This window comes from Gopherus evgoodei, chromosome 2 (assembly GCF_007399415.2).
Source record: "Gopherus evgoodei ecotype Sinaloan lineage chromosome 2, rGopEvg1_v1.p, whole genome shotgun sequence".
Classification (NCBI taxonomy): domain Eukaryota; kingdom Metazoa; phylum Chordata; order Testudines; family Testudinidae; genus Gopherus; species Gopherus evgoodei.
In genome coordinates, this window is record NC_044323.1 from 132,603,400 (window position 1) to 132,619,404 (window position 16,005).

General features: G+C 38.3%; 1 protein-coding gene across 1 annotated transcript in view; it reads right to left on the reverse strand.

The window, feature by feature from the left end:
• The window catches only part of CTNND2 (catenin delta 2), a 1,223,799-nt gene that overhangs the window by 432,843 nt on the left and 774,951 nt on the right, over positions 1-16,005 (reverse strand). Inside the window, 1 exon segment of the mRNA XM_030551717.1 lies at positions 8,184-8,378. Coding sequence (XP_030407577.1) covers positions 8,184-8,378 — 195 coding nt within the window.

Sequence of the window (16,005 nt, forward strand, 5' to 3'; positions counted from 1 at the left end):
CCCACAGCTTTTAACTGGACTCAGAATGAGAAGAGACCAGAAAAACTGGTTTGTAACTTGTCTTTTGCAAACTGTTAATTACCCTCCAGCTAAGCCCAGCTGGAATCCTTTCTAACAAAGCCTTGTTAGAAAAACCTTTATCTGTTTGCCTTCAGGGTATCTCTCCTTCACTGCTTCCCCAGCATCTCAAAGGAGGAAAAAAAATCTGTCTTTTGGTTCCTAAAAAATCCCTCACCGCTGCTCACCATGTCAAGGTTCCTTCCCCACTCTGAATTTTAGGGTACAGATGTGGGGACCTGCATGGACACTTCTAAGCTTAATTACTAGCTTAGATCTGGTATCGCTGCCACCACCCCCAAGTACTACTTTTCTCCCCTGGGTAGTCTTGGTGAACTTCTTAACCCTTTACAGGTAAAAGAGGCATTAACCCTTAATTATCTGTTTATGACACCAGTAGAAACATTTTAAATGTGACCCTTTAAATTAACAAAATCATGCAAATCTTATGTCACAAACATAATAACTATAATCATAATAAAAAGTTATGCTTTCCTATACCAAAGCAAATATGCTGGGGCAATGTGACTGAAAGGTGCATATTACAACCAAACTTCCAACCCTTTCACACCAACTTTTCAAATCCCTCCATTAAAAATACAGTTCCTCCTTCTGTCCAGTATTAATCAGCAAAAAACACTGTCATATTTATTAACCAAAATATCCCAAGAAAACAGACCACAGCAACAATCCTGCATTGCTTTGCACTAAAGCCACCTTCTGATCAGTGAAGGCACTATGTGTAGGAATTATTCCTTTTCCTTTAAACTATGAACTCTTCCCCATTGGCTTTGTACACTGCCAAGCACTATGCTCTTAATAAATAAATAAATAAATAAATAAATAAATAAATATTGCTATTTTGTTACAATACAATCCATATATTATTAGATAGTATTACTTTAGAATTATATTTTAATAGCATACAGTTGATCATTATAAATGAAAGGGTTTTTTTTGTTTTTTTTTTTTTTTTTTTTTTTTTTTCGTAATAGAGAACTTTGTACTAGTTAAGTTAATTATAATATTTGCACTCCAGGACTTGATCATGTGGTATGTACAACACTGATATATCAATGGGAGCTGTGGGCACACATGGATCGCTGGCTGCTGGGAAGGATGCCAGGGAGGACAACACAGACAAACTCTTCATAGAAGATGACATATACATTGTGTGTATGAAAATCCCACTGATCTCAATGGGAGTTCTACATGCAGATCACTGAAATATGGTATCCTAGAGGAGAAAGATATTTCCAGAAGTTCTCAATAATAATTTTAAGGTAGTTAAGATGACCCTTTGTTCAAAAATGGAATGGCCTGGTAATTTCTCAATGAAGTTGTTTTAAAAATAATATTACTGCAATAATGAACACTTAACAAGAATGTGAATTCTCTTAATGTCACTGTTGGATAGCTTAGTTGAGCACAGTATTTTGTTTTCTTTAATAGTACAGAGATATGTGAAAGGCACAAATATACTAGCATTCAAACACTTTTTATATCCTGAGGAACATCTTTATATTTTTGCACTTTTGAACAGTGCTTAAGTAAATAAAAGAGAGTGGACCTGGTCCTCCATGACAGAAGTCTAATAAAAGCAGGATCAAACCCAGTGTCTGTGAGTAAACAGATTCAGTAAATAGATAATAGATACACAGACATTCTCGGTCACAGTGTAGGCACTGTCTCCACAAACTATGGCAGCTGTGATTTACAAAGAATTTCACTGTGTTTCCAGGGTATTATTGTGATTTTTATAATCAAACTTTTTACACCTCAATTTATAACAAAATATCAAGATACGCTGAAATATATTCAAGTATGGCCTATATCATGCTCTCCTATAGAAAACAAAAACAAACAAAACAAAATAACCATCAAAGGAATCATTTAAATCGAAATTTTGGAGACACCAAAATCATAAACTTCCTGAAGACTCATCTTTTGGGGGACAGAGCATGACAGTAGGGGATATAAATATATAGGGAATATATGTGAAATCTGGGATGTCCTAAGGTGTTTGGGATTTTTCCATTAATGTTAGGACATTTTCATGTTTTAGGATACAAAGCCCTCCCCACTAAAACAGGTACTGCTAACGAGCTACAAAGGGTTTACAAAGATTCTGCGTAGAGTCTCTGTATTTTGGCTCCATTCCCTACTTGTTCATTCCCCAACCCCAAATACCTGCAGCCACAACCACACAATGCTCACACCAAAGAGTATCTTTCAATAGGGAAATGAAGCCTCTCTCTGCTTCCCCTTCCTTCCTAACCTTATACACTTAGGGGTAAATCCACGTCCTTTCTCTGTGGAGATCCTCTTTCAGTGGAATTGGATGAGAAGTAATCTGCATGTGGAGAGGCTACTCCAGATTGGTACTGGAGGATGGATTTGCTCTTTATAGGCCCCTGAACAGTGATTTGTGCAAGTAACATTCTCTCCCTTCCATATAGCGGAAAGAGGAGACAATGCTCTTAAGCATCTTAATATTACTTTTGACAAATGATTTTTAAGACTAACCTGCATATACCACTTCAACTGCCATCAGTAGGTGTTAACCTCATGTATCTAAGGGCAGAATGTGGCACATGAGGCCTGATTTTGAGCTCACTTACTCAGATGTTAATCAAGACTCCTCCATCCAAATACTTGGGATTACATTTGTCAAAACCATTGTGAGATCAGAATCAAATGTTATTTCGAGGATAAATATGTAATTTTGCAAAAATAAGCAATAGGGATTTAAAGCTATACAAAAAGAAAACCTAAATAAAATAATGAAATAAAAAAGGAGCTGCCAGTTAAACGGAGAATATGAATTTCTACCAATTTGGAGGGATTTCATTATTCACTATTCAGTTCACTATACTATCTCAAATTTACTTTATTTAGTATGAAAGCTATTTAATTCCTTACTTGTTTCTTTTGAATTTCCTTCCTTTTCTAATGTTATAAACCTGGATGTCTTAGTCAGCAGAACAGTTCTATTATCACAACATTAGTGGACTAACAGAGATGTGCAGGTATGGGTAAACTCCTTTTTTCTATTTCCCTGAAAATGTTAGGTCCTATATCTGTAACTCCATGGAGTGTGATTTACCACTGTGGTCCTCAATTAAACTGCAGCTGTTGCATCACAGTATGCCATTGCAGAACACATTAATTCATGCCAAAGCACAAACAGAATGATACAATCCAAAACAGCAAAAAGCAATGCTTGATATTCTGAACATCTCTATTGCACTTTATGACTGTATGGCTGCTCTTTGACCAGTGAAGAACACAGAAATCATACAAAACAGAGAAAGATTTTTTTTGAAATTAACTTTCCCCAAACTGTAGTTTAACAAAAAATAATTTCTTCTCTGTTTTGCATTAAGAGATCATTTGGAACACCAGCAAAAGAAATTTGGCAGAATATATTTGGAAGCTGAGATCCTCTGTTCAGCTGATGATGTTTATTATAAGGAAATTACATATAACAGTGAGTTTCTCAGTAATGTACAAGTACTGTTCTGAAGAGTGACTATGTAAAAAATGCACCTTCCTACTCAAAGGAGGTGCTCCCTGTGAATAATTCACAATCATATCCAATTGCTGAAGTGAAAAAAGCATTTCCACATCCCACTCTTTAAAATATTTGACTTGTTAGCACTTCAAAGTCCATACAGATACGAGTGAGTTGTATTCTTATCTGGCTCACACATCACAAATAGGATTGTTTTATAAGTTCCAACTGCATGTTGATTAGATGTACTTGTACCATCTCAGTGAAGACGCTGGTGCTGCACTGATTTACCTGAGGATATAAATTGGCCTGCAGAATCTTTATACAACTGATGATGCATGAGAAAGAAGGAATCCTTAGCCTGACTCTCCAAAACTAAGCTGAGTTTGCATGGCTCGGAGCTGGGAGAAAATAATCTTTTTAGTTGTAAACTGAGCATATTTGATACGGAAACCACTGAAAAACAATAAAATTGGAATTCAACAATGTCATTTTTACAGAGTCACTTTTCAGAAGTAGAATTTTGCATAGGTTTCATTACATTTTTATCAGCAAATTTAAATATGAATAAGCTCTGGTGGTCTGAAGCTGTTAGTCTTCACACTAAAAATGACACAGCAGACAGCAGTTTGATCAAGTGCTGATAAATTCAAAGCATAGACATTGCTGAAAAAGACATTCTAATGCATGTAAAATATGTCTTTTAAAACAGTGCTTCTCAAAGCCAGTCAGCCGCTTGTTCAGGGAAAGCCCCTGGCGGGCCGGGCCGGTTTGTGTACCTGCCATGTCTGCAGTTTTGGCTGATCACATCTCCCATTGGTCGCGGTTTGCCGCTCCAGGCCAATGGGGGCTGCGGGAAGCGGCGCGGGCCGAGGGACATGCTGGCTGCCACTTCACGCCGCCCCCATTGGCCTGGAGCGGCAAACCGCGACCAGTGGAAGCTGCGATTGGCCGAACTTGTGGACGCAGCAAGTAAACAAACCGTCTCGGCCCGCCAGGGGCTCTCCCTGAACAAGTGGCAGACTGGCTTTGAGAGCCACTGTTTTAAAGCAAATTTAAAATAAAATTTTATTTTTGTTTTGTCATTTTAACTTAAATTTCATTGCTGATACAAACTACCCTATTCTATGAGAAAAAATTATTTCAAGTTCAATACTGGTTTTATATCTAAATGGAGAAGTAAAACAAAAAAGATGTTAACTGTATATGATGCCATAGAGATTACAATGAAGTGTTTTATTGAGTGAGGCTATTTCTTCCATCACACCGACTGTAAATCAAGAGCAATTCCTATGAAGTCAGTGGAGTTACAATGGTATAAAACGAGGGGAAAGGGAGAGAAAAATCAGACTAATTTTCTAGTTTTCTTTGGAAAGTTTGTAGTTTTCTAAACAATAAAAATACGACTCTAATCTTGAAACACTGAACCTTGAATTGTGATTATTTCTAAAAAATTCTAATATTTTACTCTATTATTACAAAGATTAACATTTTTAGTTATTTTATCAAAATTATGTGTCTATACCACCCACTGTGAGCCATATTTTGTAGAAAAAAAAGCAAGAAGTGGGATATAAGTGCAAAGCAAAAAATATCTGTCAGCAAGCTCACATACAGCTTGATGGACCTGCATAAACAACTAATGTGCAACAAACCAGAGGAGGCCTGGCTTTGACAACCCACTGTAAAAGACAACAGTGTGTAGATCCTGTGCTGTGGACAACAGGGATGTCAAGACTTGAGTTTCTGCTTCTGTTTTAACTCAAGTTCCTTGACTGTCAACTAACCTGAGTAAGCTAACAGTTTTGTAAATATTAGTCAAGACACTCCACAAATGAGCTGCAGGGGTGTTGTTTGTTTGTTTGTTTGTTTGTTTGGGCACTACTTCCTCAACTGTAGATTAAATAAATTTGAACTTTGGCACAGCACAATCCCTCAATTGCAGATGTACCTTCCTGTGACTGTTTTAATTTTGCTATGTATTAAATATCAAAAATAAATTATTTAACCATGTACACTAGATCATTAAATAATCTAACAATCAACAGGTACCTAAGTGCAGTATGTGTGTATGCATGTGTGTGCATGTGCGTATATATACACTTGGAAGAAGGCAGGGCTGTGAAAGACTCCAGTCTTCCTTGAAGTAACACACAAAATGCATGCATGCATGAAACAAGACAAGAGCTCCTAACTCAGTAATTTTTCTCTTTGTATAGTTACTTCTGAGGGTATTCTGTGCCAAAAAAAAATAAAAATTCTGTGCATAATATTTTAAAATTCTGCAGAATTCCGTAAATGTTATTCATCAAATAAATGTGGAGGCTCCAGCATGGCATTGAGGAGCACAGGCCACTGGCTGCACAGAGGTGGGAGATTACTCTACAGTCCCCTCCCCCTCACGACATGGATTCAGCAGTGAGGTTGCAACCAACCCTGACATAGCACAAGGACCGGACCTGCCCTAGAAACACCCTAGGGCCCTGCCTCTCCATGCCAGGTTCAGCAGGTGTGAGCAGACAGGCTCAGCAAGTCAGGATCCAAGTGTGGAGGGTCTGAGTGTGGAGCAGGGGTTGGCAACCTTCGGCATATGGCCCATCAGGGTAATCCACTGACGTACCGCAAGACATTGTGTTTACAATTGATTGCCCACAGACACAGCCATCCACAGCTCCCAGGGGCCATTCCTGGCCAATGGGAGCTGCAGGAAGTGGCGGCCAGCATGTCTCTGTGGCCTGCGCTGCTTCCCGCGGCTCCTATTGGCTGGCAACGGCAAATTGTGGCCACTGGGAGCTGCGGGAGGCCGTGCCTGTGGACAGTCAATGTAAACTGGCAATGGATTACCCTGACAGGCCACGTGTGGTCCGCGGGCCACAGCTTGCCCACCACTGGCCTAATGGGTTTCCAGGTCCTAGATTTGGGTTCTATTTCTTCCTCTGCCACAGACTTGTGTGAACCTGGGTCAAATTATGGCCAGATTTTCACGTTGAGCACTCACTGCTCCATTGAATTTCCATGAGCCAACACTTCTGAAAATTAAGTAATCAGTCTCTAGGCCTCAGTTTTCCAGTTGTAAAATTGGGATAACAATCACAGAGATATTGTGAAGATAAATCCATTAATGGCTACGGGGCTATCAGATAGTCCGAATGCTATTGAAAAACCAATACATAATTAAAAAAGAATATTATTTAAGGCACAGTTTGGAAAGTGTGCAGTGTATGAAGTGTGAGGTCACATGCTGAATGATTAGAATAAAAATGAATATTCAACAGCCGTCTCATTCACTGATCATTTCCCCTCCTGCTCAGCAACTGAGGCAGGGGTCCTGTGCTACACTTTGCAACCTAATTATTCTTTTAATACCAGAGTTGTTATGTCTGGATATAAGTATGATTCCACACAAAAGGTATATTGTACATGAATGATAGCTTCTTTCATTGGCATTTAACAGTATTAAGTGGCATTCTCCAGTAATAACTAGACACTACTAGAATTTAAATTAAGCAACAAAGGGTTTTACATGTCTCTGAATCCCTTCTAAGGGCTTTATCCTATACTCATTGCGTACCCCAAACTTCCATGCACGCAATGGGATAAGCAAGAAATGCAGGATTGGGTCCTAACATAATAAAAGAAAGCCTGACATCTTGTTCTAAAAAAAAAAGTCAGTTTTGCAGATATTTTTAATTTTGCTTCAATTCTTCTCTCAATTCTAAATGGAAGCTTCTGATTTGGGAAGAGACACAAATCTCCAGTGTCTGATTGATACAACAAAGAAAAACATGTCAGAAATTTGCTCAATACTGCAATTCTTAATATAAGTTATTAATATTTCTACATGTTTTAGACTATTTTGGCTCTAACTCTGCTGTGTTCTGATTCCTTAGTCATTAAGTATCCCTACTGATTTGATATATATTTGTGGATTCCCAAATATAGAGCTATTTTACATAGCTGAGAGGACACTCTGCAAATAGGACTTGTACACTAATGTGTATCATGGATGATCATTCATTATTACATTACAGCTAAATCAATGATATTGACAGCTCTGTTTGTCTGGTATCCTGAAGCTTTATGATTCGTATCTGTATGGCTATAGTGTATGAGTATGTTGCATATATATAATAGGAGAAAGAGAGACAGAGAACGCATTTGGTCCTAGTTTGCTTCAGTTCCAAAAATGTAAATGTCCCATTACGTTCACGAGAAAGATGGCTTGCAGCCCTTTTTAAGACTCACATAAAATTTTAGCAGGAGAAAGCAATTAGATAAGAAAACAATCAGATTTCTTTAAATAAGGCATTTAAAAGCTTGATGAAAACATTTTCTCCCTCCCACCACAAGCAGCAAAAATACTAAAACCACAAAACATATAGTCCCAATGCTAAGATTTTTCTGCCCGAGACTTTTTTGAGGGGAAGGGAGGAAGTAGAGGAGGTTGCCTTTTTTATCTGTAACAATGCCTTCTGCAATTTGTATCAGGCATTTTTACAAGTTACAAATACAGTATAAACTTTTCTAGCATTACTAATAAAATTTAGAGATTTAGTACTGAAGTAAAACACTTTATCCATAAAAGACAATTTTATAAATTATTTCCACCTACCCGTGCTAGTGCGATAAGTGCCTGTATGTGATGGTTGCAGAGGGTCCCCCTGACTCTGGCTGAGACTCCTCATAGGGGGCTTCTGATACACTCTATCTTCGTAAATGGGATCTATATGGTGCTCTGGAGACTGCAGCGCCCTTAATTCGGAGCCAAGGTGGCTGTGCTGGCTGCTGTAAGATGCCCGAGACCCAGCTGCAAACAGATTTATACAGGAAATTTAAGAGCGAAAATCCTCCATGAAGCAGGATCCAAATTGATGAAAAGCATATTTGAAGACAACTCTTGTTTTCAACAAAAACAAAAAGATTTTTTAAAATGCAAAGAAAAATAACATGAAATGGCACCAGTGATGCAAGTTAATCATCTTATCGGCATCACCCAACTGTCTGCTTTTGCTTCAAAACTTGATTTCCTCAAAAGGCAGAAGATGTTTCAGAGATAAGTAAATACTGTGCAGGGCCAATAAAAATAATTTTCTCATGCAGAGACTAACAAATGTGGCAAGTTGCCTTATCCCGGGGAACCCTATTGAAGGGCTCAACTGCCAAATTAGAAATATGAGGAGGAAAGCCAGAACTAGCCCCACGTGCTGTGTCCACATGGTAAACCTACAACTGAAATAAGTTAAAGCTGATGAATAAATGTGTTGTTCACATCATCAAAGCAGACCTTCTCACTGCTTCACCGGAAGTATGACAGAGCAGATATGTCTCATCAGCACTTTTGTCCTAGACTGTTTAGAAACCAGATTTCTAAGGCTTTTCACAGCCTAAATCCTCTGGGGATGAATAAATTAAGCATATCTTCAAGAAATAAAATATTTTAAAGATGTAGTTAGAAATAAAATATCTTTTTAAAAAGATGAATCTGCATTGTACAAGACAGAAGAGTTTATCCCTATTTTTCTTATTCTAATAATAAAAAGTAATATTTCACTATCGGGTTATTAACAGAGAAACTTGTAAATTTCCAGATTTGGCAATAAGCCTAAACATTTGTTTCACTTTTTAACATAAATATCTTGTTTATGTTTGTCTGCTTTGTGATCTGTTTCTAATGATAAGATTGGGGGAAGACATACAAAAGTAAAACATACAAAAGGTAAACAATATTTTCATTTTATTAAATATTATAATGCAAGGCACAAAAATAAATACCAGACAGTTCTGAGATGAAAGCACATTCTCTAGAGTTGGGAAGCTGTTGAAGGTTTAGAGACAATACAGAACAGCTTTTTCAAAGAAAAGAAAAGAAAAGAAAAGAAAAGAAAAGAAAAGAAAAGAAAAGAAAAGAAAAATGATCAATAATTGATCGGTAGATAATCGATCAATCAATCCAGTATGTGATTTTTCATCACCACTGCCATTGACAAGAACTCATGTTACTCTCTGCTGTTCTGGATAACTTCACAAGAATTCCAAAGATGACTTTATTTGCAGCTACTGTAGATATCAGGAAGTGGTCACAATTACCACAGATGGAGAAAACAGCAATGCATTGTGGGCCAAGTTTTCAAAAGTCTTCAACCCAAATTCTTTGAACCTGATTCTCAGAGGAGATTAACACCTCCAGAAAGGCTCACCCTCCTGTAAAAATACTAAGACTTGGTGACTTCCAAGTTTTTGTACGAACAGTTTTGCTTTCCATTTAATTCCATGTGTGTGTGAAAAAAAATATGTGAGAAACTGAGGGCAACATTTTAGAAACCATTTATCAAACTTTCTCCCTATAAGTTTTTTGGTCAGAAAGAATGTGATCTCTAAATGAAATAAATTAACTATTGAAGAATTATAAATAGTGTCCTTTCTTTCGTTAATTTACAAATGAATGCTGCTGTTGAGAGTGATGTGATGGATTCAGTCCTCAGTCCTGCTCCCACTGAAATCACTGGGAACCTTTCCACTAACTTGAGTGGCAGCATATCTTAATCTTTTAAATACATTTTAAAATGGTTATGCTACTAATTTTGTGGCAGAAGGCATAATTCAACTGCTCGTTTATATAACACTAAAGATTTTCTCTTAAGGACCTCAAGTCTTGATTCTACAATCCCTTATATACTTGTTTAATTTTAAAAACCACATAATCCCTTTTTATCATTATTTTCATTATAGTATTGTCTAAAGCAGAGGTTGGCAACCTTTGTCATGCAGCTCATCAAGGTAACCTGCTGGTGGGCCACGAGACATTTTGTTTACATTGACCATCTGCAGGCACGGTGCCCCTGTAGCTCCCAGTGGCCACAGTTCGCCGTTCCCGGTCAATGGGAGTTGCGGGAAGTGGCGCGGGCCACAGGGACGTGCTGGCTGCCACTTCCCGCAGCTCCCATTGGCCGGGAACAGTGAACCGCAGCCACTGGAAGATGTGGGGGGGGGCATGCTTGCAGATGGTCATCGTAAACAAATGTCTCACAGTCTGCCAGCGGATTACCCTGATGGGTTGCATGCTGAAGGTTGCCAACCCCTGATCTACAGGGCCATCTGAGTTTGGAGCTCCCTTGTGCTAGGCACTCTACAAACAAATAGCAAGTGACAGCCTCCGCCCCAAAAGAATTAACAATTTACATCAAACTGGAGTCGGTGCTTGTGTAGGAAAAGCCACTGGTGGGCTGGGATGGTTTGTTTACCTGCCCCATCCGCAAGTCCGGCCGATCGTGGCTCCCACTGGCTGTGGTTCACTGCTCCAGGCCAATGGAAGCTGCTGGAAGTGGCGCAGACCGAGGGAAGAACCACAGCCAGTGGGAGCCAAGATCGGCCGGACCTGCGGACAGGGCAGGTAAACACACTGGCCCAGCCCGCCAGGGGCTTTCCCTACACAAGTGGCGACCCCAGTTTGAGAAACACTGATCTGAATAGACAAGACAGACAAGGGATGTGAGTGGAAACAAACTCAAGAGAGCTGAAGTGACTCAACCTAGGTCACACAGCAGTTAAGTGACAGAGCTGGGAACCCCCTGAAATCACTTGGACTACCTATGTACTTGAAGTACTTGAGCTAGTATTTTCAGAATTGGGTTCTAAGTAGCGAACAGTGATTCTTTCCCCCATAATTTTGGGGTTACCTGCTAAAGATTCTCAGATAAGACAAAAAGTCAGTAAAATATCTAATAAACATTTTAAAAAATAGAAACCTCAACACAACATAACAGATATTATATTTTAGAGACCAGGTTTAACACTTTATTATAATTTATACTTTTGCATCAGTTACTTTCATTTCTCTTCATAGATGGTGAGAACTCAAATAAATATAAACAGTTACATTTTATTATCCTTCCTGACAGATTTGCAGCTTTTCTGTTGATGAGCTACTTAATGAAACTACAGAATAATGTTATGTACAGTGTACATCATTTTGCATAATTTGATAATTATCAGTGCATAATTTGGCTGGCATAAATAAGTATCAAGCACAGCATTTGTCAAGATGTGTACTTGTATAAATCAAGAAATGTGTACTTTCAACTGATATGAGCCTTTAACATGTGCAGTAGCAACATGGAACATGATTCATTCCTATGAGATGATGTGTGATTTTGCCACTTTCACTCTAAATAATCCAATAATAATCTAAATAAACCAAGTGCCAATATTTGAATAGGAAATAATGGAAACTAGCAGCACTGACTGACTCATGGCCTTTTGCCAAAACACTAAAGCTTTATTGTGAGACAAAAAGACAGAACATTCATTTCAGCATTTTAGCCTTGCAAAAAGGACTGTTTTAGAGAAAGAAAGAGAGAGACAGAAATTTGCTAATATTTCTATACTTGTTGGCCTATTAGCATTTTCATTATCCAGTTCCTATTTTCAAGTTTTGTTTTATTTTTTATAATTCTGACCTAGGTTTAATTTGTCAAACAAATTCTAAGTGTAGGAGCAACATGATTTTACTGCACATTTTAATTTAAATTTGTCAAAAATAATGAGATAATCAGCTAGCCAAAAGCTATCAGAATAGGGAAAAACAGACACTGATTTCTGAAGCTTGTATTCCACCTATTAAAAAGTCTCTATGTGTAGTTTTCAGAGAAACTGAGAGTTAATGAGAGCCGCAGGTGGCTCAGCATCTCAGAGAATCAGCTCCCAGATTTTGATATTGTATTTCTGAAGACTTTTAGGACCAAAACACTCCCTTCAGAAAAAGTCCACAAAAACTGTTATTTCAGTCTCACTAAATTTCTATTGCCTGTTCCAATCTAGGGGGATGGGTTTCAGTTTCTGCAGAGCCTCTAAATTGTACAGAGCTCAGGGATCTAGAAGTAAATCCCATGGACCCCAGCTCAGTAATGGTCCCCTGATCCTCATAGGATAGTATCATTTATTAAAACATATTTCTGGATTGCTCTAGGTTGTTTGCTGTCTAACAGAACAGAGTTAGCACCTTCAATCACAGACAGAAACAAACAGGAAACCTGTGCAATTGGCAAAGAACAAGTATAGTATGCTCCCTCATGCTAACCGCACAAAGGAGGCAGATGGCTGCATTCTGCAACAGCTGAAGCTTCAAGGGTGATCTTTAAGGGTCAGTCTAGATCAGTGTTTCTTAATCTTTTTCATACCAGGGACTGGCTTGATGCCTTTCTAAACTGAATCAGGGAACTCTCAGGGACTGGCGCCAGTCCACAGACCGGTCATTGGGAAACACTGTTCTAGACATCATATTTCAGTAATCCAGTGTAGAGAACAAAATGTCCGGAAAAGTGTCAGGATCATGAGATAAGAAAAGCAGACAGAAATATCTTACCAGGTATAGAGGGATGGAAAAAACACTTTTGGTCACTGAGGCCAATTTGGACTCTAATACCCTAAAGATCCTTCCTCTAAATCTAACATCATTGTGGTTTAGTTTGAATCAAACTTCCAGTAACCCACATTTATCTAAATCCCAATCTCAGCAAAACCACAGAGATATAAATAATAATACACGATTCTGGGTGTAATGAAACCAAGACATAGAGTGTGTGTCATATGTATACTGATGAATAGCTTCCATACGAGGAGAAATTACTAAGACTTGGAATTTTCAACTTGGAAAAGCTATGACTAAGGGGACATGACAGACGTATATAAAATCATGACTGGTGTGGAGAAAGTAAATAAGGATGTGTTATTTAATCCTCATAATATAAGAACTAGGAGTCACCAAATTAAATTAATAGGCAGCAGGTTTAAAACAAACGAAAGGAAGTATTTCTTCACACAATGCACAGTCAACCTGTGGATCGCTTTGTCAGAGGATGTTGTGAAGGCCAAGACTATAACAGGGCTCAAAAAAGAACTAAATAAGTTAATGGAGGCAAGGTCCATCAACGGCTGTTAGCCAGGATGAGCAGGGATGATGTCCCTAGACTCTGTTTGCCAGCAACTGGGAATGGGTGACAGGGGACGGATCAGTTGATGATTACCTGTTCTATTCATTACCTCTGAAGCACCTGGCATTGGCCACTGTCAGAAGACAGGATACTAGGCTAGCTAGACGGACCTTTGGTCTGACCCAGAAGAGCTGTTCTTTGATGCCAAAGCCAGCTTACTATCTGCCCCAAATGCCTCAGCAAAACGCTGGAAAGAAAAGCTGACAGAATAGAACTCTAATCCTAGTAATACTGACAAGGAAGGGAAGATAAAGACCAGCTATATTTCCAGTTATGTCTATGTAATACAGAAAAAGTTTGGAGCACCATCCATTATAAATCAAAGATTCTAAAAACTTCATAAGCCACATATCATACCTACAGGGCATAGATAAACCAAGGCACCAAAATCAATCCATATATCTTGCATATGTTAAAGTTGCTTAATCTTCTCAGCCATGAGAATGGCTATAGATGAGATTTCAACTATTCCAGACAAGGTGCAAGATCCTTCTTCTAAAGAAAGGCAAACTCTCTCTCCCTTTCTCGACTATGATATGTATGTGGAGGGAGAGAACAATAAACAACCTCTCCAAACACCACCCTGCCTTACCTGGCTTGGAAGTTGTTATACTCTCTAGTTCCCCTACAATCAAGGCGAGGAGTAACAACCTCCCACAAAAAGCACCTTCTCAAGCTAGTAGATCTCTTACTTCTATCTGAATGAAAATAATTATTTTAGGCCAATACCATCCCCATAGTCTCCTTGCCACAAGACCAATCAGCTAAACCAAAACAGAACACAAAACTCCTCTATATTGAACTATTGTAACCCATCTGATACCAAATCTTGTTCCTCCATTGTATCAATGCCTTTAGTGCCCCATCCTCATAACTTAATAGCAATCTACCTCACCCTCCAGCCATTCTTCTCATGTATCTACCTCTGAATCTGCTTTCTCCCAATATATGTGCTAAATTACTACCCACAAAGGTCACATCACAGCAAAAATTCACTAGTTTTAAGGGTTTTTAAATATAAATACTACAGCTGATAGGAAAAAACAGATCCCCCCCTCCATTAAAGTAAAAATAAAAAATGTTTGGAAATGTTTTGATTTTTCACAGGAAATTTTCAATATTAATCAAAATGTTTACTTTGAATCAATTTTAGCTTAATTTTTAATTGAAATGTTTGTTTCAGTTTTTGAAAAAAATATCCCTTTCCCCCATTTTTTAACCAATGAATGAAATAGAATGAATTATGTTTAGGGTTTGTTTTTTTATGTTGTTTAGTTTGGTTTTCCTCTCACTTCCCTCCCCCATTTTTCTTCAACTTTCCTAATACCACTCTATCTTTGCAAAACTTCTACAAGTTTTGAAAAGTTACAGAGGCAGTGACAGCATTTCACTTTTCCTTTGGGTACTCTGTAAGGCTTGGTCCACACTACGCAGTTAAATCGATTTAAACAGTGTTAAATCGATTTAACACTGTACCCGTCCACACTACAACACACTTTAAATCGATTTTAAGGGCTCTTAAAATCGATTTCTGTACTCCTCCCCAACGAGAGAAGTAACGCTAAAATCGATATTACTATATCGATTTAGGGTTAGTATGGACGGAAATCGAAGTTATTGGCCTCATCATTTTACAGTAGCTACCCACAGTGCACCGCTCCAGAAATTGACGCTAGCCTCGGACCATGGACGCACACCACCGAATTAATGTGCCCTAGTGTGGCCGCATAAAATCAATTTTATAATATCCGTTTTATAAAACCGATTTTAGTTATTTCGATTTTATGCTGTAGTGTAGACATACCCTAACTTGTCCTAAGACCGAGCTGTTTTGAAATGTTACGGAGCAGAAAAAGAAAAAAATGCCTTCTTCCTCCCTCCTTGCAGAGTCAGGTGTGGTGAGGCTTTGTCTGGGCCAGTAAGATAAAGAAAACACTTGGCCCCTTTAAGAATTGCCCCCACTTTCCCTCCTTGTGGATACTTAACCTCTTTATGTGCCTTCATTAGGAAAGGGATCGATAATAATAAGACAGAAAATACCATCTTATCTGTATATAAATCCAAGGCACACCCACATCTTGAATCCTTTTTGAACATGTGGACGCCAAAACTGAATGCAGTATTTGACTACCGATCTCACCAATGTCCTATATAGAGGTGTAAATCACGTCTCAACTCCTAAACCCTACTCCCCTGCTAAAACATTTGTGAAAGTAGAATGAATTATATTATAAAAATAAGAATGGATTAAAGAAATGTTGTATGTACCTTTAAGCTGAAATAAGAAATGTTGAAATACAGGTGCCAGGAAAAGAAACATTAGGCATAAACAAGGGTGCTAATGGTGAAACATTAACAGAAGATCGGTAATAGTTAGTAAGGAAATAAAATATGCATGCCTAGCCCAGGTAAACTTATCAGATTCTGCTTCCTTTGTTATCTTGC